The sequence below is a fragment of the Protobothrops mucrosquamatus genome, unplaced genomic scaffold (assembly GCF_001527695.2).
Source record: "Protobothrops mucrosquamatus isolate PMUCROS unplaced genomic scaffold, P.Mucros_1.0 scaffold217, whole genome shotgun sequence".
NCBI classification, from domain to species: domain Eukaryota; kingdom Metazoa; phylum Chordata; class Lepidosauria; order Squamata; family Viperidae; genus Protobothrops; species Protobothrops mucrosquamatus.
The window spans coordinates 194,902-222,645 of NW_015386570.1; the positions used below are offsets into that span (position 1 = coordinate 194,902).

Sequence of the window (27,744 nt, forward strand, 5' to 3'; positions counted from 1 at the left end):
ATGTGGGCTATAAATTCCACATTCCTCCATTGCATTTTAGAGAGTATTGAACACATTTCTTAACCAGCAATTAGGCTGTATTCTTACCCATGTTTTCTTAATTCAAAACCCACTCCTGGGTACTACTGGGGTAAGTGTATGACCATAGGTTAGGGGCTTCAATTTGTTGATGGTTGGAGCAAGTTCATCAGGTCCATTTGATCCTTTTTAAATCTGTTCCCTCTCCTGCCAGTCCTCACTTCCTTGCTCTTCAGCAACCCATAGCCTGATGTTTTAATAATTAAAAGTAAAACAGTTACCTGGGCAACTTTCCTATACTAGATTTATATTTATCGTTATGAAGGGGGAAAGTCATTTCTTTATATATTTCTTTTCTTTTTCTTTGCTATATTATTCTTTTCCCTTCTATTTTTCCCTTTACTGTGCTTTCTATTATTCTTTTCTTTTCTTTTATTTTAGTTTGCATTAGTTCTTTCTTTTAATTATAGTGTTTAGTAAAATTGCTGTTAAAATGTTTTAATATAGTTGCACCCTTTCCTAAAAACAATCTGGCAGGTAATCCCAGGAAAAGACATGCCTTCAAGATGATGCAGACAAGTACCATGTTGGTAATCCTGTTTACAATCTTGAATCCTTCAAACTGTCAATGGGAAACTGAAATGCTACATGCAACTATCCTTAATAAACTATTAATTATAAGAGTGTTTCATTTGAAGAGCTTATGAAACTATTGCGGAAGAAAGTGGCTTACTAAAAAAATTACACAGTGCAGCATAAAACAGGACATTGGATTCAGCCCAAGATTGGTTCTTCATTTCTTTTATGAATATGGAGTTAATGGGCTGAGGTTTGATCTATCCATACAAAACAATGATATAACTTGAAGAGAGTTAACTGCACCAGTCCAAATATGCAGATAGCTAAATTGCATCTTTAATGCTCATCTCTAAGTAGAAAAATGACTGAACAGGGAGCAGGAGAGCTTAAACTAGGCAGGGAGAGAGAGAGAGAGAGAGAGGCAGAGGCAATTCTTGCTTGCAATTCATATCTCCTTCAGAAACATTCAGATGTGGAATCTGTCCATGTGCTCTGAAGTATATTGTCTGTCATAATAAGGACAGCCATAACCCAAAAAAGCAGCATTCTGGCAACCAGTTAAGAGGCTTCAGGGTAGGAAAAAAGTGTTGTTTGGAAAAAAGGGAACTGAACCAAGATGTAGGTGATGCTTTTCTTGTGCATTTAAAGAGGATGTTCTCTGGAACCTACCTGGAAGGAGTGCATGAAATGGGGACAAGTAAAACCAGATACGAACGGTTTAAAGATGTCAGAACCAGGCCAAGCATTTGAGAGGGCACAATACTCTGACACTTTGAAGAGCAGGTTCTGAAAGTGCTTTGTGAAGGTGTTTTTCTCACATAGCAGTAATATTTTCCTTCAGGTTCGTAAAAATCCTTTCACTGTGAATATTTGTGCCCAGTACTAGCAAAAAAAGGCAAACATTTTAAAACTATTTCTTGAAACATTTTCCCATGCATCTTTTTATTTATTTTAATAAGAGTGGGATCTGTAGCTATTATATGGTGTAACTTAATAGGTAAGAAGTTACACCATTTAATAGCTACAGATCCCACTCTCACTGTTTAAAATTGTATTGTTTATTTTGTCTTGATAGTAGAATATCAGTACAACTCAGATGTCATTAAACGTATGAGTCCTCAAATATTCTAGGCTGTCAAAAATAAAAAAAGGTGGGATGGAAAGGAAATTCAGATACATAGCCAATTATCCTGAATAGTCAACTACAAGTAATGATCTAGACTGAAATTGAGCTTTGATTCTCGTTTTAGCAACGGTCTGCAACTTTGTTCAACATTTTAAGCTTACTTTGTCTAATAGCTATTTCCTATTCTCTGAGAGCTTGGCCATGGTCAGTAGTTCACTAAAGATGTCATCTTGACACATGACATTAAAAAATGCATTTTAAAGAGAATATTAGGATTACAGTGGCTATTATCAATGCTCTTATACAGATCTACAATGAACTATTATACACAGTTCTGTTCACTCTCATAAGAATATTAGAAGTTTCTGTCTTATGGCTACTGTTTGGGATTTAGTTAGAAGAAGAAATATAATACAAGAAACAGGCACTGAAGGCATTAGAGGTTTGCATCATGCTCAAAGAACACAGCCTTCAGAACAATGCATGTAGTATTTTTAAAGAATTTGATGACTCAGAGTACTGTCTTCTTTTGCTGCTTGACTTTAGGAGGATTGCAAAATGTGAATTAATGGCTCATAACCTCAGTAGAGGCATATCTATCATATGTTAATTCCTCAGAAGAAGGACAGAAAAAGGTTATTTGAATTCATACCCTGGATGACTACACCAGAAATATCTGGTGCATCCAAAACAGATTGGCACCTCAAGCAGCTGTGTTTGCGCACCCGTGTCTTCCAGTTCATCTTTTCCATTATCTTACCCAGTCCTTTCTTGCTTTTTGGACATATAAATATGAGTGCTGCATTTGCCTGGTGCATTTTGCACAATTGGATATGCATTGCAATGGGTGATTGGGATCGCTATGATTGTTCCTGTGAACTGTAAGACCAGGAATCGCATGACTTGCTGTCACGATGATATCTCAGATGGACAAAAGTCCCAGAGAGCATCACTTTGAAGACACTGTAAGCAGTGTCTTCATATAGGAGTTGTACTTAGGAAATGTATATTTCTAGTTTGTTTCAGTAGAACCAAAAATTACTATTACATTATTGCCATTGGAGAAAATTTTTTGATCTTCCTTCACGATCACATTGCCTTTTTCTATGCAATCCATACATTTCATAATGTAAAGTTAATCGGAAAACTAGAACTAGCAACAATTTAACTACATGGCACAAGGAACGAACTGTTTATTGGTAGTTTACTGATTATCACTTTTTCCTAGGTGCTGAGGAAGTCCTCTTGCTCGCTAGAAGAACGGATCTACGAAGAATTTCCCTGGACATGCCGGACTTCACAGATGTTATTCTGCAAATAGACAACATTAGGCATGCTATTGCAATTGACTATGACCCTGTTGAGGGCTACATATATTGGACAGATGATGATGTCAGAGCTATTCGCCGGGCATTTCTTGATGGATCTGGAGCCCAGACTCTAGTAACAACAGAGATAAATCATCCTGATGGCATTGCAGTAGATTGGGTGGGTAGGAATTTGTATTGGACTGATACTGGTACAGATCGGATTGAAGTTACACGTTTGAATGGGACGTCAAGAAGGATCCTTATTTCAGAAAACCTAGATGAACCTAGAGCAATAGTGCTCAATCCTGTGATGGGGTAAGTTTTGCGAGTATTTGTTCAGTCTTAAAAAACTATGGTGGTTGCTCTGCCTTTGCATGTCTGTGCTATGGAACATGTCACAGGTAGTCTTTGTAGAGCCGTGGTTAGAATGCAGTATAATTGCAGGCTAACTCTGCCGACTGCCAGAAGTTCGACTGTCACCGGCTCACGGTTGACTCAGCCTTCCATCCTTCCAAGGTGGGTAAAATGAGGACCCAGATTGTTGGGGCCAATATACCAACCCTGCAAACCACTTAGAGAGGGCTGTAAAGCAGTGTAAAGTGGTATATGCGTCTAAGTGCTATTGCTATTGCTCAACGTAACAACCACAATTGGGACTGAAATTTACATTTAAATTGTTGCAGTCATAAGTCAGACCCAATTTTACAGCATTTTTTTTTACAATGGTTGTTAAGCAAATCACTGTGGTTATTAAACAAATCATATGATCATTAAGCAACTCCAGCATCCCCAATGAGCATGCCCCCCCTGGAAATCAGCTAAAAATGATCACACCACCCAGAACAGTTGCCAAGAACTCAAATTGTGATCATGTGACCGTAGGGGTGGTGTGATGGGTGTAAGTGTGAATGAAGGTAATAAATCACTTTTTCCAAGGCTGTTGTAACTAAGTCGAGAACCACTTGTACTTTAAAAATGTTACCTGTTTCTCCATACCATGTTCCAGTGGTGGTGTAACAGAATATGTTTTCCCAACTGCATATTTTTATTGGTATTTAGTAAATTTGGAATATACAACCATCAGTCTATTTATTCTAGGCCCATGATTTTTAGGTAAAAAAATTCCTTCATCATTTAAAGTATTTTTCCGTATGATATTATTATCCCTTTCTATATCTTGCAAGCTCTGAAATCTTTGAATGAATCTTTCTCTTTAGTGCCAGTTCATGGAAAAGCTTCTTGCCGAAAGGCACGCTTTAAAAATGCAATAATATAGCTGATAAATACTTGCATGTAAAAATAACACTTCTTCTCCTTCCGCAAAAGGTATATGTATTGGACAGACTGGGGTGAAAATCCGAAGATTGAGTCTGCTTATCTGGATGGGTCTGAGAGGAAAGTGCTGGTGAATACTTCTCTAGGATGGCCTAATGGTTTGGCATTGGATCTTGAAGAAAACAAACTTTATTGGGGAGATGCAAAGACTGACAAAATTGAGGTAACTGAGAATTTTCCAGACAACTGTGGTAAGAATACATTCTGTTCCAGAGAAAACATCTTGATTTGTTTTCCTACTTTTTGGAAACATTGCATTACCAGAGATAGTTTCTGAAAAGGATGGGAGGGGGGAAAAAAGCCCCAACTCCAACAATAGAGTTTGTATGTCGCTTTAAAAGGATCTGGCCTGTCCTGACTTAACTGAGAACGAGGGGTGCTTTTTGTCCAGGCAAATACAGAACTGCACCGTCAGAGGCCAAGAAGCAGAGAAATGTTAGAGCTAGGCTATTAAAATAAAGTCAATTTATTGAAAGTTAGGTCTGGAATTCATTATCAAATGACAAACATGGAGAAAACTATTTAAAACAAATAATATTCTCCTTCAGAATTCTCAGAAGAGAATTATATTGCAGCTTAATTCTGTCTGGGTAATTTATGCATCCTGCTGGAAGTATTTTGTGTTAAGTTCAAGGCTTACTGATTTTATACAATAAAAGTAATAAAATCCAGCAAATATATGATGTAAGTCTTCAGGTTGGGAGTATTAATCTGGAGCATGAGATACTGAAAGGATATTCTTTGTGCAGTTACCACAGTGTGTTTTCTAAGGTAGTGCACTTTTTTAAATGCGCCAGAAACTTTTAAGATGTGTTGACAGAATAAAACTCGGAATTCAAAGTGACCAGGCACAATTTGTGGTGGGGATGCTGAAGTTAGCCATTTGCTCTGTGCTCTGACTTGCCAACCATACTTCTTAAGCACCGTATTATTTCCTTGGCAAAAATGTTGAAGGATGTCTGGTATAATAAGGTTGCACAATAATGTACTTCGATTAATTGCATGTTGCATTTTTAGCTGTCCGTTGTTTCAGAAAACCAACCTTTTTGGTCCCTTGAGAGGGAGAAACCTACCCAGCCCAGCTCCCAAGCAGGAAAATACTGCTAGATACATAGGAGTGCGTTCCTTAATTATGTGTGTAAAACCTCACATGGCAGAAACAGCAGTTATTCATTCTTGGCAGAAACGTTCCCATCTGCAGCATTCAGCTGTAGATACAAAGGCCTCAGTCACTTCACAAGCCATTTATATCCTAAAGAAACCATTTGGCGAGCCTTGTCAAACGTTGCGTGACAACAGCCTTTGGGGCTTTCACTGCAAATTTGGCACCCTGTGGTAACATTGTTCCCAGCTCTTAAAAAAAGTTTTTTTTTCTAACTTGGTTTGGCAGCATGTTTGAAAGGTGGGAGAGAGAGAGGAGAGAAAGCAAAAAATTTGTAACAGATTTTAGAGCGGTAGATGGGGAAAGTATCTCGGATTCAAGAGGTGCAGCTGATTCAAAGTGAATGGCAAAAGTAAATGGAAAGAAAATTTAGGATTCTGTCAGAAAACAGTACATTCCAGGAACAAATGAATGTGGCTTACAAGGTTCCAGCTGAAGGAGTAGCAAAGAGCCACTGACATCTGCCTGCAAAATTGCCTGATCCTCTTTCAAAACCAGTTTTGTGGGTTGTCTTGTCAACCTTTGCTTAATGACTGTGTTATAATTGCGTAATTAAAAAATGTTGACCTATTTGTCTATTTTTAGAAGCGTTTTCCTAATTTAAACTGCTGTAAAACAACGTACTTAAAAGATAAAATGTAACCTGTAGAATCACCACTTCTCCCCCCCCCCCCCCCCCGGAAGCTTTGTGATTATTTTCTTCAGAATAAATTCAGAATTTGCGCCAGACATTCTCTAAAGTATTGTGCAGTGCTAAACTGTGTCTGTGAGGCATAATGCAGGTCATTAGTTCAGGCCCTTCACCTCTATCTGCAAACCCAACAAAACTCATTGATCCTTCTGACAACCTGGTTCTTCCTACTTTTTCTCCCTGTAGTTATTTGATGGATATTGTAGAAACAAAGCCTTGCTGTATGTCAGAATAGGCTTTCAAAGTAATGACTTTTACAGGGAAGTATTTTTATTCCAGGTAATTTCTGCATACGTTAAATATGATATTTAAAATAACACGTTTCATCTCCAGCTCAGTTTGAAGAATTTCTTTCAATCTTGTAAAAGATAGAAGGATGGTTCTATCTAGCATGGTTACTTTTACATATGTAAATATACAAATCAGTCCAGAATTCTAGAATACATGTTTATATTTATTTCTCAAAATGTAATTGTTTTCCTTTTGTGTCTTAATTTTGTTTTACATTTTGGGGAAAAAAACCTGATCAAAATCTTACTCAAAACTTGAGTTGCAGGGCAAATCTATTGTCCCATCTCTTGTCTTTAGTTCCCAAACTTAATTTCTTTGAGGCTGCAACAGTACTAGCAAGGAAAGTGACTGTGTGAGTGGCTTCCCTTGTTTGATATTCTAAATGCATATTATATGGTATTTTTAATTTATAAATTATCTGCTCTTTCCTTACACGTAAATTAACTCAGTAAAAAGAATTACTGAAAAAATAGCTGTTTTATACTTAAAATTAATGATGTATTCTTTATCCTGCATCAAAATAAACTGTTTATTTTTTAATAAATGGGGCAGGGAGGAAAAGACGGTTGGGAGCCTTGAATAGAGTAACTGACCTTTGACCCATCAGGAAGCTATGTCAGAAGTAAAGCAGTTGCCTTCCCACAGTCAAAGGACAAATGGACGTTGATCATCCTGAATAATACTGAGTAGCCTGACTTTCAGGGAACCAATTAAAGGACTGCTGTGGCTTGCAGCAATATAGTTTCCACACAAGTTTGAAATTCTTCTGATTTTCTTCGTCTGATTGAAATAGAATGTTGGCATTTTGTCATTTCCTACACATTTGGACCATATTACATGGAAAACATTACCATAAAAATATTTAGAACCAACCTTCCACTTAATGGGACTGAAGCTTTGGTAATGCATACATATATTTCACCAAAATCCTTTCCTTAGTGATTCTTATGCTGAATCTTTTGATCTTTCAACATGCTTTGGATTGAGCAGACTGGGGGGAGGAAGAGCAGTGGCACGGAACTGGAGAAGGACAGGAAGGAAAACTCACCCTGTGCCCGTGGAAGTAAAAAAATATGCTTTTTGTGCATTAAGATGGGGACGGGTGCAATCGGAACACATCTTACTTGTTTTGTTATCTTGAAAAGTAAGCTTATTAAGAGGAAATCTGTTAAAATGTAAGGAGTTACACAGAGACCACTGCACAAAGACAACATGAATTCAAATCTTACAATCAGAGTATTGGAAAAAATTATCAAAACCACTAACTATAATCTGGCAATGCCCCTGAAGACTACAAGGAGATAAATATTGTTCTAATCCAGAAAAAAGGGAAAGGAGATCTGGGAAATATTGAACATCTTGGGCAGGTTTTTTGGGAAAGATTATTGAACAATGTATTTGTGATCAGTTGGTTTAGAATGTCACAGTTAGAAGAGCCAGCACGGCTTTTATTATGAGTAAATTATGCTAGATTAACCTTGCCTCTTTTTTTTTTTACAGAATTACCAGCTTAATAGATCAGGGGAATGCTGTAGACATAATCTCAGCAATGAATTTGATAAAGTCATCATATGTAGATTAATAAAATGGTAAAATATGAGCTGGATTATACAACATAAAACAGTACTTCTGAATATCTCAGTATTAGTCTGAGAATAGTGCTAAGTGGACTACCACAGGGGGTTCTGTCTTAGCCCTTGCTGTTCAAGATTTTTATTAATGACCTGGATGGAAAGATTGGGGAAGTAATTACCAGATTTGTGAATAATGCAAAACTAGGAGGAGTGGCTAATTCTTTAGAAGAGAGAGAGAATTTGAAAAAAAAAATATCCCTTCGATAGCTCAGCTGGTAGAGCGGAGGACTGTAGAGTTGCTTGTACTGAAATCCTTAGGTCGCTGGTTCGATTCCGGCTCGAAGGAGGCTTTTTATTCTCTCCTTTGTCATCATTTCTAAAGTTGCCATTCATCCTTTGAGAGAAACAAATTATGATCTTGCTTTAAGAGCCAGTTTGGTCTAGTGCAGTGTTTCTCAACCTTGACAATTTTAAGGCATGTGGACGTCCACGTGCCTTAAAATTGTCAAGGTTGAGAAACACTGGTCTAGTGTTTAAGGCACCAGGCTAGAAAGAGGGAGATTGTGAGTTCTAGTCTTGCCTTAGCCGTGAAAGCCAGCAGGCACAAATGTAAAATTCTACCTCTTAAAAGGAAAAAAAAAAGGCTCAGTATAGTATAGAGAGACTTCACTTGGCAGTAGTACAGGGAACTATTGGGTATTTTGTTAGATCATAAATTGAATATTAGACAGTTTAATAGATAAATGCAACTTTTTAAAGTTAAAAAGACATAACAAAACTCAGGTGTTTAAGTTATAGTTTGGTGGACAAAGTAGTTTGGTAATAATACCTCTGAAAGAATTCTTAGTTGTTGATTGCAAACTTAAAGTAAGCAATTGTTCCATCCCATCCTGCTTTATTCAGCGCTAACTCAAATGCTCTGTTGACTTTTGGGTACCAATTTAGAAAAATGAGAACAGGTTCAGAATAGGATGGTGAGGTCAATCAGGAGACAAGAAATGAAGATCCTGTGAAGAGAAAGGAGTTCTGTGAAGGTCCTGATGTCAAGATCTGCTCTCCTTTGTTCTAGTGTGCAGGACATGGAGTAGTGGGTTTAAGTTATGGGAAGGCAGATTTCAACTGAATTTTAGCAATTGGTTGATAATAGAAAGAACTTGATGATGAAACCAATTATCCAGAGAGGTAGCAAGTTCAACGGATTCAGTTAAATGCTATAGAGATGTCTGTATGGAATGATATAATGTGAATTGCTATACCAATCAGGGAACTGGACTCTAAATTACCCATTTCAATGGCACAATTCTATATATTGTTAGGGGCGAGGAAGAGACAAATGATGGCCCACACACTATGCAAATTATACAGTTTACGTTCTTGTGCCAGGTATTATGTCCCAAATACACCACGTCATTTGTGCAATGATGTTGATGCACACATCTCATTTTGATATCAGCATAGCCTTGTCAGTCTTGGAGGGGGGACTTTCTCACTAATTTAGAAAAAGACCTAAGCATTGTTTCCTTCATCGTGGATGTTTTGAAATATGTAAAATACACACAAATGTACAATATAAGAAATAGAATGTTTGAAAGTTGAAGCAGCATGTGAAAGATTTGATTTGAATATTTTCTGGAGTAATGTATATTTATGCAAAGCACTATTTTCTGATTAATTCCACTCCATTGGTTACCTGGCTTTAATTTGAAAATTTGCTAACATCTACAGGCATAACTGCCTTCATTACCTGTGTTCTTAGGTATATTTAGGTTCTGAAATCTGATATAATTCAGTTTGTCTTAATTCTCAGATTTTTTTTTTTACAGAGTGTTTTCCACTTCCTGGTGGAATATATATCTTTCCTTCTAGTTTAGAATATATAATAATGATCCATTTAGGTTTTTAAGAGCCCTGGTGGCAGAGTGATTATTTTTTACACAGTTTAGGCATTTCATTTAGTGTTTTGTGAGATTAAATGATACTGAATTGTTTTTCTTTTCTACAAACCCGTACTTAGAGCAAAATCAAGTGAAAATGTAAGAAACATTTTCCTCACTGTGGTTACCGGTGAATAATTCTTCATGTTTTGATCCCCTTCATCTTAAATAACTGAGGAAATTCACCTCAGTGGTTTTGTTTTGCTGTGTTTGGGGTTCATTTCCTCCATGCTCTGTGTGCATGTGGTTAAAGTGCTCGGGGAAAAAAAAATGTGTGTGTTCAGGATGTGCTCTTAGCCTTGCATGTAAGCAACTATATAGTGGATGCTCTCTGGATTGTAGATGGCCTTGATAGCTTCAGTGCCACATTGTGTGACCCATTGGGGGGGGGAAAGCTGATTAGAAAGTGGGTGTGCTCAGGCTCACTCAGCATTAACTTAAGAGAAACATTTAGGCTTGTTCAATTGATGTTCAGCAACTATCATCTGTATTAAAGGGTGTGTTCAGCTTTTTATGAGTATTCTTAGTGTCATGAGGAGATACCTGTCACTCAAAAAAGGGAAGGGTTTTTCCTAACATTGACTGACTAGAGTCATCCTGTGGGAAAGGATGCTAACTTACTTTAAACTATGGGTGACCCTTGCCTCCTTTTTTTTGTGAGCAATAAAGACGTAAGGGGGGAGGGAGCAAGGAGGGTTTAGCAGAACCCCCACAGCTATCTGCGCCCTTCATTGGTAGAAGTGGCTTTCACTTGAACTTGCATTTGACAAGCGTGTTCTGTCTCATTCAGAAGGATCCTTCAAAGGCAACTAATTGAAATGCTTGCACCCCTTCATTCCTTTCCCAAGTCTTCCCCACCATGCACATGCCCCCAGGTTTGCTTAAACTTCAGGGCAGTAGCATTCATGGTTAATGAGGGTCTGGGTTGGGGGAAGGAACAGACCATGCAGATTTGCCTTTTTAAAAAAAAGTAAAAGTCTGTGGGAACGGGGTTTTTTAAAGCTCCCCTATCCAACCCCTTATGCCAATGTCTGAGAATCTAGTAGCACTAATAAAGAAGCTGGGTTGCTATTCCCTGCCAAACTTTTTGTTGCACACTTGTTAGAAATTCTTTTTGTCTTTCTAGTCCTTGACTTCATGAAGTGAAACACAAATCAGGTCCCCAGAATGAAAGGTTGCATGTCTGCCTTGTGGCATTTGGAATGAAACTATTCACTGCCTGGATGACTATAAATAGAAAGCCAGTAGCTGCCTAATTCTCCACTTTGAGGTTCTTGCAAAGAAGCCCTCTTTCTTGATGAAGGGTGACTTTTGAAAGAAAACTTGGCAAGGAATTCTTACCCTTGCACTTCTAGGTAGGGCTGTGTTTCCTCTAACAAAGGTGTATTCTTGGACCCATCGCAAGATATATCATCTCATCTGTAGAATTCCCTGTGAAATTTGAATGCAGAACAAACACCATTCTTTCTGCATTTTGCTCCTGAAAGATTTCTTTGGCTTTCCTCCAACCGTCGGCTCCTTTTTAACTTGTATTCATTCTTCGGCAAGAAGACTAAATTAGTGGTGCAGAGGGGTGATTTCCCTCCCCCCCCCAGATTCTGAGAGACAGAACAAGAATTGTGATTGTTTTTTTTGAAAGCACGATAAAAAGATTTTATTCTTCCAACGGACTTCTGAAGTTGCCGACGTAAAAAAACCCAATAGCGTACTGTTGCAGTTCTTCAGGCAATTTGTTTGGTTGATTTGGTCATTATGAATGCCTAAAAATGCTGTGTTGTCCTTTTATGCAAAGCGCTGTCAGCCGTCTTTCTCCTCCCCTTCTAGCTCTTTCTAAAGAAACGGGAGGAGGGAGGAGGGAAGGGGAGTTTCTGCCATACTTCCAATAGTTTGGATGGGCATACATGAGCAAAAGTGGTCAATAAATCATCTGCCTGAGCAGGCACTTTTTAGAACTGTCCCACGTCACCATTGTTTCTGAGTTGTGAGAGCAGGAATTGAAGCCCACTTTGAAGTTTTCTGCAGGATTAATTGCAATCTGAACAGTTTTTTGTTACATGTTTTTTTTGGGGTTGCTTATTGCTGAGGCATAGTTTGTACTCTACTGCAGACGTCATTATTACTCTGACTCATATTTGTGACTGCTGACCATAATTAAATTTTTTAATTCTGCCTACCCTTTCCTTTAAAAAAAAATGAGGTGCAATTCTTCAAGATGATTCTCAGCCTTGCACTCTGCTTGCTGAAGGAAAGAGTGGAAAACATTTTAACCTAAATTTTGTTATTCCCATGCCTCAAATTGAAGTCTTTTGTATTTCTCTCTCCCCTCCTTCCAGTTCCTTTGTTGCTTGAGCATTTGCATGAGAAAACAGTGCAAGGGGCAATGTTAATTTTCAATTGACAGCCACCAACTTTTTAATGGGGCTACTTTTCAGTTTTTATGATGAGTCGTTGTTATGTCTGCATGCTGATTTCATTGTGATGGTCCATATGTTTTGCTTGTCACTGTTTATGGTAAGGCTTCCTTCACCTAAAAGCACCCTGCTGCCCTTTTGCATTGGCTGGGCCTAGAGGTAGCCCTGCTCTTTTCCCTTTCTAACTAACTTTCCCTTGGGAGTCTGTTGTGAGCTATTGAACACATTGACTCTTTTGTCAGTTTTCCTCTTGCTTTATCTTGGGTGCCTTTGTCCAATACTCCAATTTTACAAGAGTGTTGTAAATGCTGTCCACCCACCCATCCATAGATGCAAAATTTGTCTTCCATTACTCACAGCTTTCTTCTGTTAATGGTGGTTAGACATTTTTCTTAAAATTTCCTCTTAGTTAAATTTGCTTCATGGTTGCAGTTATATCGGCATATGTAGCTGGTCTTGGTGAATTTCCTCTGGACACATTGATATTTTCCCTTTACCAAAGATCATTATCATATATTTTGCTAAAGAATATTTGCTTTCTTAGGTATAACTAGTTTTTTGAAGCTAACAACTGCACTTTCATATTATTGTTATCAGGGCTTTTTTTCTCATAGAACGCCCAGAACGGAGTTCCGGCACCTTTTTTGGATGGAATCTTGTAGGGGTAGGCAAGGTGGGTTGTATGATGTGTGTGAGTTCTGGCACCTTTTTTTTTTTTAAAGAAAAAAAGCACTGATTGTTATTGTGCTATTTGCTATCCAGGAGTAGCCGATACAGCAGGTAATTTTAAAACAATTTTTTTAAGCAAATGATAACGATTCTTATTTTATTTTACCGAATTATCTAAATAATTTTGCACATCTTCTGCACCTTTTTTCTGCAACAGTTTCTCATAAAGCATCAAGTTGTCATACTTTAAATATAATCTATGTGCAGATCAATTACAAACAAGTTAGAAATAGAAAATACTACAGTATTGATTGTTGCTAATAATAGAATATTTCTTAATGCTTTATTTATACTTAACACTACTACACTAGTAACATTACTACATTTACATGGAATGTCTAGATGTAAACGAATAGATTCATAATCTTATCCTGTATTCATTTAAGTCAGTCTTTTACAATTTGTTCTCTTTGCAGATGCTTTATACTACAATTCTAATATCCAGAAACATCATGAAGGATTCTGATAATGCCTTTTATACCTTAGGCATGAAAGCCGGCTGGGTGACTTTGGGCCCGTCACTCTCCTCAGCCCAACCTACCTCCAGGGTTGTTGTGGTGGTGAAAATAGGAGAAAGGAGTATTAGTATGTTTGCCACCTTGAGTTGTATATCAAAGCAAAGGCGGGATAAAAATCAAATAAATGAATACTATCTACATTTGAAATAGTACATTTCATATAAAGCAAACACTGCTTAGATCATTAGATGAAAGCTAAATCTGTACATTTTCCCTTCCATATAAAACAAATTGAGGATGAATCCAAATTAATGAAATATTTTGTTCTAATTTTCAACCAAAATTAATCTGATGTAGAAGGCAAAAAAGTTCAAATTCACAATGGGCAGGTTTTTTATGGAAATGTTTTGCTTGTTGATCCATACAATAACTTTTTACAACTGTTTTTCTCTTTAACAGGTTTTAGGTTAGGAAATTAAAAACAACCTTACCTTACCTTGTGCAAAAGAGCTTTTGAAAAATTGTTTGGGAGGGAGAAAGTTGATTGCAGGTAGCTTCGGGACTCTGTCCTAGCTCACGCTATAAATTAAATCACTTTTCCAAACTTCAGATAAAAGAGTGGGGATCAGTCGGTGCATTCTTGTGTCTTAAGAAAAACTCTTGAGTTTTTTTCAAATCAAAATTACTATTTTTAATCATGTTCCAGTCTGTGACACTAAATGAGAACTTGCCGAAATGGGCATAATTTATCCATGCATCATGGACCTGATTTTAGCTAAAGGGATACGCTACCTGGACCTTGAGGGAATCATGGAGCCTCCTGCTTATTTGATGTTTTGTAAGCCACCTGACATAACAAAACCCATCTCTGAAGACAGCCTATAAAAATTCCAAAGAAGTAAAAACAGAACTAGACAGATGGTAGAGTCATTAAACATATAAGCATTTAGGGATAAGAAGCGTGGCAGAAGAATGAAGAGAAAGAGGCACTCTAGCATATGGTTTGTACACAACGTGAGATTGGCTGAAGCCAGGAGGAGGGAGGAAAAAAGTTTTGCAGGACAAGAATAAAAGTAAATTTATCCACCCACTATTAAGAATACCTGAATAAAGTTCAGAATATCTAACTATAGTTAAGGTTATAGATTATTATTCTGTAATGTAATCTTTAAACCACTGCAAAGTGAATTTTAACAATGCCACATGTAGTCTACAAGCAAGTCTGGAAGATACCTGCTTAGGGAAGGCTGATTTTATCTTCCATCCAATACTGCTGTTTTGGATAGCTAATCCTGATATTAAAAATTCCAAATGGCAAGGATAATGTCAGCACTTTCAAGAAAGTTTCTGTACTTACTATGTCAGTAAAAGCAGAGTTATCATGCTCTCAGAGAATGCATCTCCTAGTCGGGAATAAATATACTTGTTTCCATTCTTTGCCTGTGAGTGAATCAGGGCCATTTGGCAGACTCTTGTTAAAAGACCAGAGGTTGACGAAGATTAGATCATTTTTCTGACCTGGCAGACATATGAGAATTCCTTGGGTTATGTAGGTGTATGTCTCCAAATACACATTCCAGTGTGGGTGGTCTGTCCATTTTTCATTGCTACAGTGGAATGCATACTTGGATATCTGTCCAAATGAGGCAACATGGTACTTATAGCTGCATCCTGAGGGTGCCAAGATGGGGAATGCTCTAAAGGCAATGCTGTATGGGAAAGCATGACTGTATAGTTCAACACAAAAAGAGAATACCAGTTTGAAGAACTCTTTTACATTTAAGAGATGCATTCTGCAACCACTTACGCTTTCTCTCTTTTTCCCCCAGTCTTTTTCTCACGCCTTTCCCCAACACCACATATAGGTGTCTAAATTTATTTATTTCATCAATTTATATGGCCACCTATCTGACAGATGACTGTCAGTGGCTAACAAAAGGTAAAAGCAATAAAAAATATTATTAGGGTTTATCATACAGTCAGTCAGATGTTCAGACAGGATTTTTTTTATCCACCTATTGAGTCCTTCCCAAGCACCTGGGATAGGCAGATGTTGAGGCATCGTCGCAGGATGTAAGCTGTTCCAATTAAAGCTGCTTTTTGCAATTGACTGAAGGTGATTTTGTCAATGCCAGTGGTATTCAAGTGGTGCTCCAGTTGCTTTAGGATTGCATCCAAGGTGGCTATATTATTATGGAGTAAAGACCAACAGTATTTAAGCCCAAACAAAACAACCAATAAAAGCCTTTTAACAGGCTATCTAACCTTCAGAACCTCAGACCTTGGAGCTTATGAAAGACTAGCAAGATAGGAGTCAACGCCATCTTGGAGCACATTGCAGTAATCCACCTTGGGAGCTGACTCTGGCATAAATAAACATAAGCAGTACCTCCCAGTCCAGCAATGAACACAATTCGTATGCAAAGTGAAGTTATGCAGAAATTCTCCTGGCCATGACTGCCACTGATACTTCAATATTTATGAACTATGTGTCTTGGGTTTAAATGAGGCTATTACTTAATGTGTCTCTAGATATTTGGCAAGCATAATTTACTTGTGTAGCCCAAGGCAATGAAAGTCCCTGATCTGTATTAATTAAGGGTGGGGAGAATTACATGCATTGATCTTTAATTAGTCAATGGAGCATAGTTTGCAGATTCTTGTTAGGTATTAATAGAAGTGCATGTTGGGAGATAAGTGCAAGGGAAGAGAAAATGGATGTGTAATTGAGCTTGCCTCTGATAATTCATTTTATCACAATTCCGGCATGATGCAGTTGCTGAGTCTTACTTGTACTTGCTGATTTTTTTGCTTCTCAGATCTTTTTCACCTGCATGTAAGTAACACTTGCTTTGGCTTGCTGCGCTGTTGTTTTGAATTGCAACAACAGCAACACAATCAGATGTGAGGTATGATTGATATTTATGACTTTGTTTTCAGAAAGCTTTTGAGTATTAATGAGGCAGAGGAGGAAGGCTAACAGCAGAAACAAAATGAGGCTATATTTTGCATAGGTTACAGATGTTCTGAACTTGGCAGAACAGTTTTTTTTAATATGGGACATTTGTTTTGCCAGCAGCTTGGTTCTAAACAACAACAACTGGAAGCTATACACTTTTGGTAGAACTTTCCTATTTCATTACAAATATAGAGAGTTTGTTCCTTGTAAAACAGGGGTGTCAAACTCGCAACGTTATGTGACGTGTCACGACATATCACAACTGTTTTTCCATTGCCGGCAATGGGGTGGGCGCGGTTTCACCATGACACATCCGGCCATTTAAGTTAGAGTCAATGAGCTGAAAAGAGTACTTTGAAAGATGATTGCGGGAAATTAATAATAATGCAATGGCAAGATTGTGGAATTCAGTTGAATCCTGTTGGCAATAAAACTGTGATGCAATTCAGGAGACATCAGTCAAAACATCCCTGCTGTTATCCTTACATTCTATCATATTAAACTTCACAAAAGGACAGAACACCCAAGAAAACTGCTTGTTAAATTAGTTTCTTTATCTCTCATTATCTCTCCACCTCTCCTCCCCCCCACCCCCCCACCATGTATATACTTGTTTCAATTTTTATCCATCAACTTCTTGTGACTTTTAAAAAACAGGTCACTATGCTGGTAACATTTAGATAACAGCTTTTCCAAATTATCAGGAGTGGCAAAACAACTAGTCTAGCCAATTTTTTTGGCATATGAATCATTGTTCTTAATATGGCATTTCCTTTAGGGGGTGTACACAAAAGAGGAAAATGCAATCTTAATAAAAAAAATTGATGCATTCAGAGCATTCTGGTATAATTTTCTGGGTGTTATATGGAGCAAAACATTTCTCTATTGTCCTATAACTGCATGGGACAAGCCCATAGAGTGCAATGAAAACATTAAATGAGTATTTTGTTCTCTAGTTTTTCAGCCTGGGATCACAAAAGTTGTTGAGGTGTCAGTCCATGCCAAATGTAACCTACCATCTAACTTATAGAAAAAAACCAATAAGGGAATTTCTTCCTCCCCCTCCCCCAAAGTAAGCTTTAAAAATTTTTCAACAGGAAAAAATGGAAGCAATAGTTAAACATCCTTTTGGAACTTCTTCCTGCAGAAGTAACCACAAAATTTATGTCCAAAGACTGCAGCAGAGTGTATTTTAACTCAGCCTATGAACAGAAAAGATTAATTGTCTCTTTGCAATGGTCAAAGAAAGCAAGATAGTTTTTGTATTTTGCAACTAAAAACCAGTAGCATAGCAATTTATAATGGGGTTTTATTGCAAGTATTAAAGATTTAAGGATTTTAAATGTACTTTTTTTTTAAAAAAAAGTTAGCAATATCTGAAAGACAAAATGCAACACACTTAGATACACATAGCAAATAAGGAAAATTTTGTATTATAAACCCATTAATCCTATGTTAATTATTTAAAGATTTAAAATGAAGTGTAGACTTGGGCAAACCAGAGGTTTTTACTTACTTCTAAAACCGTTCTTAACATATGCTTAGATGACTTTCCTTTACTGCTATCCTTACTTTTTGTCAGTGATTTCTACCTACTGGTAGAAGAGGGGGTTTTTTTTATGGCTAATGCACTCTTCAGAATATTTTTGAAACAGTATAGAGCAGTGGTGGCGAACCTATGGCACGGGTGCCAGAGGCGGCACTCAGAGCCCTCTCTGTGGGCACGCGCGCCATCGCCCCAGTTCTAGGCCTTCAGCTGGGTTTTATAAAATCTTTTCGCTTTAGGCCTCTGCCACCATGTGCAAAAAAAACCCATGGTTCAGTCAATGAGTCAATTTCAACTTCTCACGGGGAAAAAAAGATCTTGCAAAGTTGGAATTGATTGATTGAACTTTTTAGTCCCACCCAGTCTGCCGTTACCACCGCAGCCACGCCCACCCAATGGGCCACACCCAGCCAATGGACCACACCCACCCGGCACTCGAGGATGCATAAGTGGGTTTTGGGTTGCAGTTTGGGCACTCGGTCTCTAAAAGGTTCGCCATCACTGGTATAGAGTTTTGTCCTGGCATTTCTACCTCAAAATTTATTGAACTGGGAATGGTTTGAGTATGCCCCATTTTCCTTTTGAAGGGAAGAGGGATTGTGGTGTTTTCCTCCTAAGCAAGTACTATCATGTGGTATTGTTTTACGCTGCTACTGTGATCAGTTTGAACATTGATAAATATGGATGATCTAATAAGTCTGCAGTTTTTTTCCCCCTTTGGAGAAATGACTTTACAAATGGGCATATACAAATTCTTTTTACTTGGACCAGTGAGAATCCACTTCAGACGAGAGGGGACACTTTCCCTAATATTTTGGAGTTCATTAACATGGGAAGTACTGTGTTTCTCCGAAAATAAGACTGTATCTTAAAAGTTCTGAATAAACATAAAGAAAAAGATAGTCAAGCAATTTATTACTTTTCCACAAGGTCCTACAGCTGTTAAGACGGTGGCTTGTGCTTTTGAACATAGAGGAATTGCATGAGTAATCCTAAACTACTACTCTGTGGTTTCTAAAGATGTTGCCAGAGTAGACGGGTATACTGAACTGTAATGCAAACAGATATAGATGAGAAGACCGAGCATAATCTTCATTACTGAATTTTGCCAAATTCTGGATAGGCAAAATATAAGATTATACACTCATTTCTTTAATTGGGAATATTTCCTACTTTTGATTTTGGATATAATTTGAAATCTCACTTGATTTCTTCTCCATTTCTGTAGAAAAATGTACAAATATAACCTGTACTACAGCTATGGTCCAAAATTTAAATCACATTTATGTGTGAATAAAATATAGTTAATAAGCTATAATAAGCTGCATTGAATACACGGGTAGCCCTTGAATGACAGCCATTCATTTAGCAGTCGTTTGAAGTTACAACAGCACTGAAAAAAGTGACTTAGGACTGTTTTTCACACTTACGACCGTTGCAGCATCCCCATGGTCACGTGATCAAAATTCAGATACTTGGCAACTGTCTCATATTTATGATGGTTGCAGTGTCCCAGGGCCATGTGATCACCTTTTGCAACCTTCCAACAAGCAAAGTCAATGGGGAAGCCAGATTCACGCAACGACCGTGTTACTAATTTAACAACTGCAGTGATTCACTTAACAACTGTGGCGAGAAAGGTTGTAAAATGGGGCAAAACTCATTTAACAACTGTTTTGCGTAGCAGTTGAAATTTTGGGCTCAATTGTGATTGTAACTCAATGACTACCTGTACTGCACTTTTCAAAGAGTTGCATAATATTGACCAGTTCTCCACATTTTATTTTCTTGGGAAAGTTATCAAACCTTTTAATAAAGGAAAATTTGCCTCGATCTATGATTTGTCAGGGATTGTAACATTTTTAACAAGGCAGTTTTCTACCCTACTGTTGCCTGGCAGCCGTAAGGCTGCTTCAGGCTTGTAAGCCTGACCCTTGGGTGATGTGGAAAAAAGCCAAGCCACGCATTAGTGCACAGGCGGTAGATATTAACATACTTTGACAGAAGGAAAACTTTCATAACGAATTAGAGCTTGATTTGGAGAAGTCCCCAGGGTTGAAATCTGTTTGGAATATCTGAGAAGCTAGTGCTAAAATAATTGTAGCTTAATTTCGGACTGTGTTTTTAAATTGCACCAGACCCAAGTCTCACTTGTCAAATTTTTTAGAAAAGCTTCTGTTAAGATTTTTCTTCAACCCCATGCAAAAGAAAATGTACATAGCAGATATTTGTTTTGGTTAGGTTTGTAGTTTATTAACATAATTACAAAGAAGCAGAGATTGAAGTTTCTTGTTTTATACATTTGTTGTGGCTCACAGTTGCCTCCGCAGCTAGTAAATAGTCTGTTCTCAATGCATCCTATCCACATTGGAGACCAGATTGTGCAGGAATTTATAGGGTAAAGAGAAGGATGTAAGAAATACTACTTAATTTTTTTCTTTTCCCTCCCTCCATTCTGAAAATAGTTTTGGTAGAACAGCAGAGGATGAATTTTGTGTGTTAATTTCAAATGAATGCTCAAGTATAGTTTAGTTTCCTTACAGAAGGACCATAACATTGGCAAAAGAAGATAGCTGAACTGTGTGTATATATCTAAATACAGTATACAAATTTGTGTACATGCAAAATGAGTTAATAATACATACTAAGTCAGGATACCATTCCACCTCTGATTACTATAGGGCTAGATTTCACTGGTGCTTCTTGAATGCTTAGGAGATAATATAATAATTTATGGACCAATATCAATGTTCTGTAGATTTCCTTATCACAAGAAAATGATTGCAACCACTAAAAAAGTGATTGGGTGGAGTTAATGAGATCCTCCGAAAGAGAGAGTGAAAATTTCAAAGAGTAAAAGATATTATGGAAGCAACTATGATTCACGATGACAGAAAGGAACGAAGTCTAACGAATAGTGGTTGGTATAAACTAGATTTAGCTATGTCTGAAGTCATGGCAACTGGACTTTTTTTTCTGTTAGTTTGAGATGTTCCACTGCTCATCCAAGCAGCTTCATCAGTCCACGCAAGTTAGTTAGGCCAGGGGTCTAACAAGTCTTAAAATTGTCAAGTTTTAATCAAATATAGTTGGACTATATCCATGTAGTATTTTTATTTGTAGTGCAGGTTTGTGCCAAGGCCATCTTTCAGGATTATCGTTTGTTTGTTTGTTTAAAAAAAATCAATGTAGTATACAGCGCTAATAATCCCTGATAATCTTCTAAGTAGGACTCTGCTTGTGATTTTTCAAGATCAGTGAAAGTTGGCTAAATCCTGCAGCCTTCTGCACTTCAAGATCAGTAGTTGAGAATTAAAATTGGCTAGGGCTTTATTACAATTTATAATAATTGCCTAGGGCAAATGCTAGCAAATGATAGGTCAGAATCTACTGCTAAGTTTATGGATGATTTACACAAGTTTCTCATTCCTGTGTGGCTAATAATAACTAGAAGTATTTTTGTTTCAAGAAATTAGGAGTTTGGTTCTTGTGTTTGAAACAGATTGCAGGACTGATCACATGTTTAAAAGAAGCATTGCTGAGTCCGATGTTCCAGTCAGCCATGAACTTCATACAAAAAACAAAACAGCACTCATAATTTACCACTGAGCTAGAACCTAGCAATACCTAAATTATATGCTAGATATCTAACATATCTAGCATAGATATCTATCTTAAATGATGTTAAATTAACTTCACAATCACCTCCATCAAGATAGATTTTTCATACAGAATTTTCACTTTTTTGCTAGTTTACTACAACTGAACTATATATATATATATATGTATATTTATATTTTACAGGTAATAAGCCTTGATGGAACCATGAGAAAAACACTCATAGAAGATAAACTTCCTCATATATTTGGATTTACTTTACTCGGTGAATACATCTACTGGACAGATTGGCAGAGGCGAAGTATTGAAAGGGTTCACAAGAAGTGGGCAAGTCGGGACATTATCATTGATCAGTTGCCGGACTTGATGGGTCTTAAAGCAACAAGTGTCACCAGAGCAGAGGGTAAGTGAGGGCATTGCCCAATGGTTGGACCATGCTCCAGAATAATGTTTGCAGTGAAAACAATAACGAGTTTCACGGAAGAGTCGTATATAAGAAGTCTAACCAGTGTTAAGATTAACTAGAAAAATTGGTATCCTCTTTGCAGATTCATTGTCTGATAGGTAAAAGGATCTGAGTAGTAATAATAATAATGATGATGATGATGATGATGATGATGATAAAGTTGGAAGGGACCTTGGAGGTCATCTAGTCCAACCCCCTGCTCAGGCAGGAAACCCTATACCATTTTGGACAAATGGCTGTCCAGTTTCTTCTTAAAAACTTCCAGTGTTGGTGCATTCACCGCTTCTGGAGGCCAATTGTTCTCAGTGAACTCTTTTTTATTTGGTGGAGTAACTTTGAACCCATTGGTTGGTGAGAAGGAGAGTGGCAGGTCTCTTCTTCAGTCAGCTATGTGCTCCTGTTGGACCTGGGTTGCACCTGAATGTTATTTCAACTGCCAAGAGTATTTCTTGACAGTGATGGGGAAAAGAGGCATAACCAATGGACTCAGGGCCTTGTGTGTGAGATTTGGATATTTGTGTCGAGGGGGCTCAGTTATTGGCATGATCCTCTTGCAAAATATCACTTTTTCATCTCTGCAGCGTACCCATTCTCTAAGGGACTGGGGAACTCCAAAATGGTTGGAGAAATGCTGTAATGGGAATACAGCCACCTGGTGTGTTAAGGGCTTTGAATAGTGCTGATGTATTTCTATTTTGCTTCTTTTTCATGCTACCTAGGTCATTTTATGAGGTAAACATGAATAATGTATCATGTATTCTTACAAATGAGAACTAAGTATGATTATAGGGATGCATCAATTGGGCTACAATACATCCTCTGTGCAACACCTTCTGTTATAAAAGGCACACATTATTAGCTACCAATCCCATTAGCGGTTTTGACCAATGTTTATGTCCAGAGAAGCTTTCAGTTTAAGTATGGAGGTATATAAAGAGAGCAGCCGTTAATATCCTTCATGTCTGCAGATAGAAGGATCACACTGAAAATAACTGCATCTTTTACACACATACTTACATACACTGGTTTTGTGTGTGTGTGTGTGTGAATATATAAACATGAAAGCTTACTCCTGATTTATGTGTATGTGCATCCATTACGATTCCCTAATTGGGGCTTTAGACACATTTCTATCCCTTAATTTATCTCACTGTGTTCTCTAAGATTCACTCATGCTTTTTAACCTGCAACAATTCCTCATAGCAATGTTTAACGGTACTGATTCAGGGAACATTTTCTAGAAATGTTTATTAGCTGCTATTCCCAGACAACAAGCAGCTGGGATGAGCTGAAGTCTGTGAGATAAACGACAAGTCAAAATAGTGCAAAGGATGGGAATTTATTACTCTTACATGGAAAACACTAGACGTCTCCACAGGCTTTAACTCCCAAGTGCACAAAGAAATTCATGATATTCCAAAAGTTTATTGTGCAAAGAAGGAATGCTTTATTCTTTCATTATTGTTCAATGGAACAATATAAAATTAATTTGTCATAAAATCAATTGTTTAATTGAAATTTTGTGATTCTTTTCAATAATTTTTCCCCCAAATTATTAGCTCTATAAAGATAGATTTTCACTCAATCCCATGAAATCTTGTTGAGTTTCACACATTTTCACACTCCAAAATATGTGTGGAGATTTACCAATGCAGCTAGCATCTGTTCATCATCCAGATGCTCAGTCTTTATTACAACTGCTTGACATATCTTACTGAACCATGTTTGCTGCCTATTGGAAATCTATGTAGAATTAATTTCAGAAATTGGTTTACTAGCTTTGCTGTATTTGGAATTATCATGTTGACTAGGAATCTATGACCTTTCACACAGTGGGCCAATTTGGCATTATCTCATTCAATAATTGTTAATTATACTTTTTATGCAAAATGTATAGTTGGGCTGTTGGGAAAGTTATAGGAGGATCTATTTGGTTAGCTATGAATAGATCCAATTAGAAATAGAAATATACTTACTATCTAATATACTTACTATCTAAAATAGTCCTTCCACAGTGTGGAAAACTGAAATTGATTATGTGATGTGTATATGCAGTATATCCCCACTGCTTCTTAGTGCTGTTGGATGGGTCTGAAGATTGTGTTGTGTGGACTCAATTGATAGTAACAAGCATTATGTTTCCATATTGAAAAATGCATATTAATTCAGCAAACTGTAGGATAAATGGTCAATATTGGAGATAAGGGACTGAGACTGAAATGTATTGATATTGTAAGGGACATGAGGTAAATTTATACCTAAAGTGAATTTTTAACCCAGGACTTCCAAATCTTCTTTAAGACTCAAATAAATAATAAATGGAGGAAAGCTTTTAACCTAGTTTCCTTCAGTTAGACAATTCTAGAAGACATGGGGCAGAATTTATTTTGAGCCATTTTCAACATAGAAGGAGCTATGCTTTAAGACCTAAAACCGCCCTAGCCAAGCTTTTCTTTTCCTTCAGAGAATTGTTTTTCTTTTTAGGGACAAATCCATGTGCCGAGAATAATGGCGGCTGCAGCCACCTGTGCTTCTTCACACCCCAGGAGTGCAGATGTGCCTGTCCAATTGGATTGGAGTTACTTAGTGATATGAGGACCTGCATCATCCCAGAAGCTTTCCTTGTCTTCACCAGCAGGGCAGCCGTTCATAGGATTTCTCTTGGAGCCAGCAACAATGATGTTGCCATTCCTCTCACGGGTGTGAAAGAAGCTTCTGCTCTAGATTTTGATGTATCTGACAACAGAATCTACTGGACAGATATTAGCTTAAAGGTATTCATGATATTTTAACTGAAACGTTTGCTTTATTAACCAGCTGTCCTAATGGACTCCTTCCAGAACAACATTTTGGTTCTAAATATTTTGTTGTTCAAATGTCACAAAATAAAACACATCCTTGAGGGAACCCTGTCTTGTATTATATACTTTACACTCAGCCATTAATTGTTTTGTATTCTGAAATTCCTGTCATTTTTAAAAAATGTTTTTGCAGACAATAAGCCGAGCCTTCATGAATGGAAGTGGACTTGAACATGTGATTGAGTTTGGGTTAGATTACCCTGAAGGCATGGCTGTAGATTGGATGGGGAAGAATCTCTATTGGGCAGATACTGGAACCAATAGGATCGAAGTGGCCCGGTTGGATGGGCTATTCCGGCAAGTTCTTGTGTGGAAAGATTTGGACAACCCAAGATCATTGGCTCTTGATCCATCAAAAGGGTAAGAAAAAAATATCCAAATTCAATGCTTATTATTGCTTATTAGTTTGATTGCAAATGTGTTCCCCAAATTATGGAATTAAAATACAATGTCAAAGTTTATATAATTGGGACTTTTCTGCCCTGCTCTGATTTCCATTTCTATTGCAATGGGGTGAGGGATTGGGGTTCCTCCTTGTGCCTGACTTTGGACTTTGTGCCCAATGTTGGTGCAGAAGGGACCCATCACTGTGGTATGTATATTAAGCAGTGCAAACATGATTGATTTTCTTTCAGCCAAGACACCCAAGGTTGTAAATGTAAGGATTGGTTGCAAAGCTGTTTTCTTTATACTGTCATAACATCAAACAGCCACTAAACAAGATAGTAAGTGAGAACCAGCTCAATAGAAAAGGACAAATAACAGCAACTATGGGAGAACTGTCCTTAATGGAGTACATTCATTGTGAGTTATGTAACCAATGGGATCATGGCCCTGTTTCTCTTGCATGGTTCTGGAGTAGGGGTGGGCAAGTGCACTCTGCACTATGCATGTGTTCCAAAAAAATACTTTTTATATTTGGCCCTTTTTGCAACTTTGAGTTTTAGATTATTTTAAGTGTTGCAGTGGGTACAGTAAACCTTAGCTTAAAGCCACCATTTTCTCACCTTAAAAGTCCTGGTATCAAAATGGGTGAGTTGTCCCCAAAACAGACTTTTTGCTCATGATACCACTCAGAATGCCACCATGGTCCCTGGGAGACCCTTACCCTCTCCCAAATCATGTACGTCCCAAGAAGTTACTAGAAGTTACCCACCCTTGTTCTAAAGCCTGTAGGAAACCATGGAGCATATACCATATATCACCATTGCTTAGCTGATAAATAGGAGTGATGATTTCCCACAATCTCCCTCCCAGCAACACCGATTTAGATTACTGGTGTATATATGTGTTGAGATATGTGTGGCTACAGTCAAAACGTTGGCCAATCTGTGTGCCCAGTAGTCAATCCTGTATCAAACAGATATTTTTTTCCAGTCATACCAGTATTTGTAATCAAAGTCATGAAAAACATGCATGTTTTGATTGTTTTTGTCTGATTGCTGTACAAATAAAAATCTTGATTGATGCTACACAATACTACACTTGTACGATATAGTTGAGACCAAACTGACAACCAATATTTTATGTTGCATAATTTCTATTCCGTATCAAACTCATAGGAATCTATTCATATGCTGAAATATACAAAGATAAGTATTGTCAAAATTTTCAGAATAGTAAAGGAGGAAATGTTCTTACAGTTATTTATTTCTTTATTTCAAATATCTAAAATAAATTGTTTTGAAACATAGTAAAAGATCTTTTTTTCATTTCTGAGGACTCATAAGGCAACCTGCAAGCCAAGCAGTTGCTCTGATATAAATTAAATGTTGAATCATTCCAATTTTTGTTTCACTCATTATAGGTATATGTACTGGACAGAGTGGGGAGGCAAACCCAAAATTGTTCGAGCATACATGGATGGAACAAATAGTATCATGCTGGTGGATAAGGTGGGACGTGCCAACGATCTTACAATTGATTACAAGGATCAAAGACTTTATTGGACTGATCTGGACACAAGCATGATTGAGTCATCCAATATGCTAGGTAATATGCCAGAATCTAGAATATAGTAGATGTGATGTGGAAATAAGTCTTATTAAAACCATCATTACTTTCTTTTAAGAACAAGATGTACAGAAGAAAGCTATGGGTGACATGTCATGCTGAAAAAAGATCTTTAAGTCAAAGGAACTTAAACAGATCAACTGATCACATGGGAGCACAGTTTAATAGCCTTTTTGTTTAAGTAGCCTCCAAAACATTGTCTTATGCAAAATTCTGAATAGGATTTCTCATATCTTGTAATTGGCTCCAAACCTTTGGAAGAGTAATTGGGCATATCATTAAATAGAAGTAACAACAAACCAAAGTATATTACCAAAAGTAGTTGAAAGGTTTTAGAGTCCTAGTGTCCAAATTATGAATGTGAACAATAAAATGGAAAAAAATATTTCTCTGGTATGTTTCCCATCCCTTGCTACAAAAGAGCTTACTGGATTAGGAGTTCCAACTATTGCATTGCGAAGCCACCTGAGGTCTCTTCCATTATGGATTGGATTGGATTGGATTGGATTGGAATGGAATGGAATGGAATAGAACAGAACAGAACAGAACAGAACAGCTGGAAGGACCTGGGAGGTTTTCTAATCCAGCCCCCTGCTCAAGCAGGAGAACCTATACCATTTCAGACAAGTGACTGTCCAGTCTCTTCTTAAAAACCTCTAGTGA

The 27,744-nt window shown here is 37.4% G+C and overlaps 1 protein-coding gene and 1 non-coding gene across 2 annotated transcripts in view; both read left to right on the forward strand.

The window, feature by feature from the left end:
- LOC107285827 (low-density lipoprotein receptor-related protein 5) overlaps positions 1–27,744 on the forward strand; it is a 56,065-nt gene that overhangs the window by 25,511 nt on the left and 2,810 nt on the right. The window contains exons 5-10 of the mRNA XM_029283762.1: positions 2,952–3,348; positions 4,360–4,531; positions 21,928–22,144; positions 24,692–24,981; positions 25,202–25,428; positions 26,876–27,060. Of these exons, the coding sequence (XP_029139595.1) occupies positions 2,952–3,348; positions 4,360–4,531; positions 21,928–22,144; positions 24,692–24,981; positions 25,202–25,428; positions 26,876–27,060 (1,488 nt within the window). The remainder of the gene's footprint in view (positions 1–2,951; positions 3,349–4,359; positions 4,532–21,927; positions 22,145–24,691; positions 24,982–25,201; positions 25,429–26,875; positions 27,061–27,744) is intronic.
- Positions 8,344–8,432, forward strand: TRNAY-GUA. Its single transcript is given in 2 exon segments — positions 8,344–8,380; positions 8,397–8,432. It is a non-coding gene; the product is annotated as a tRNA-Tyr (tRNA).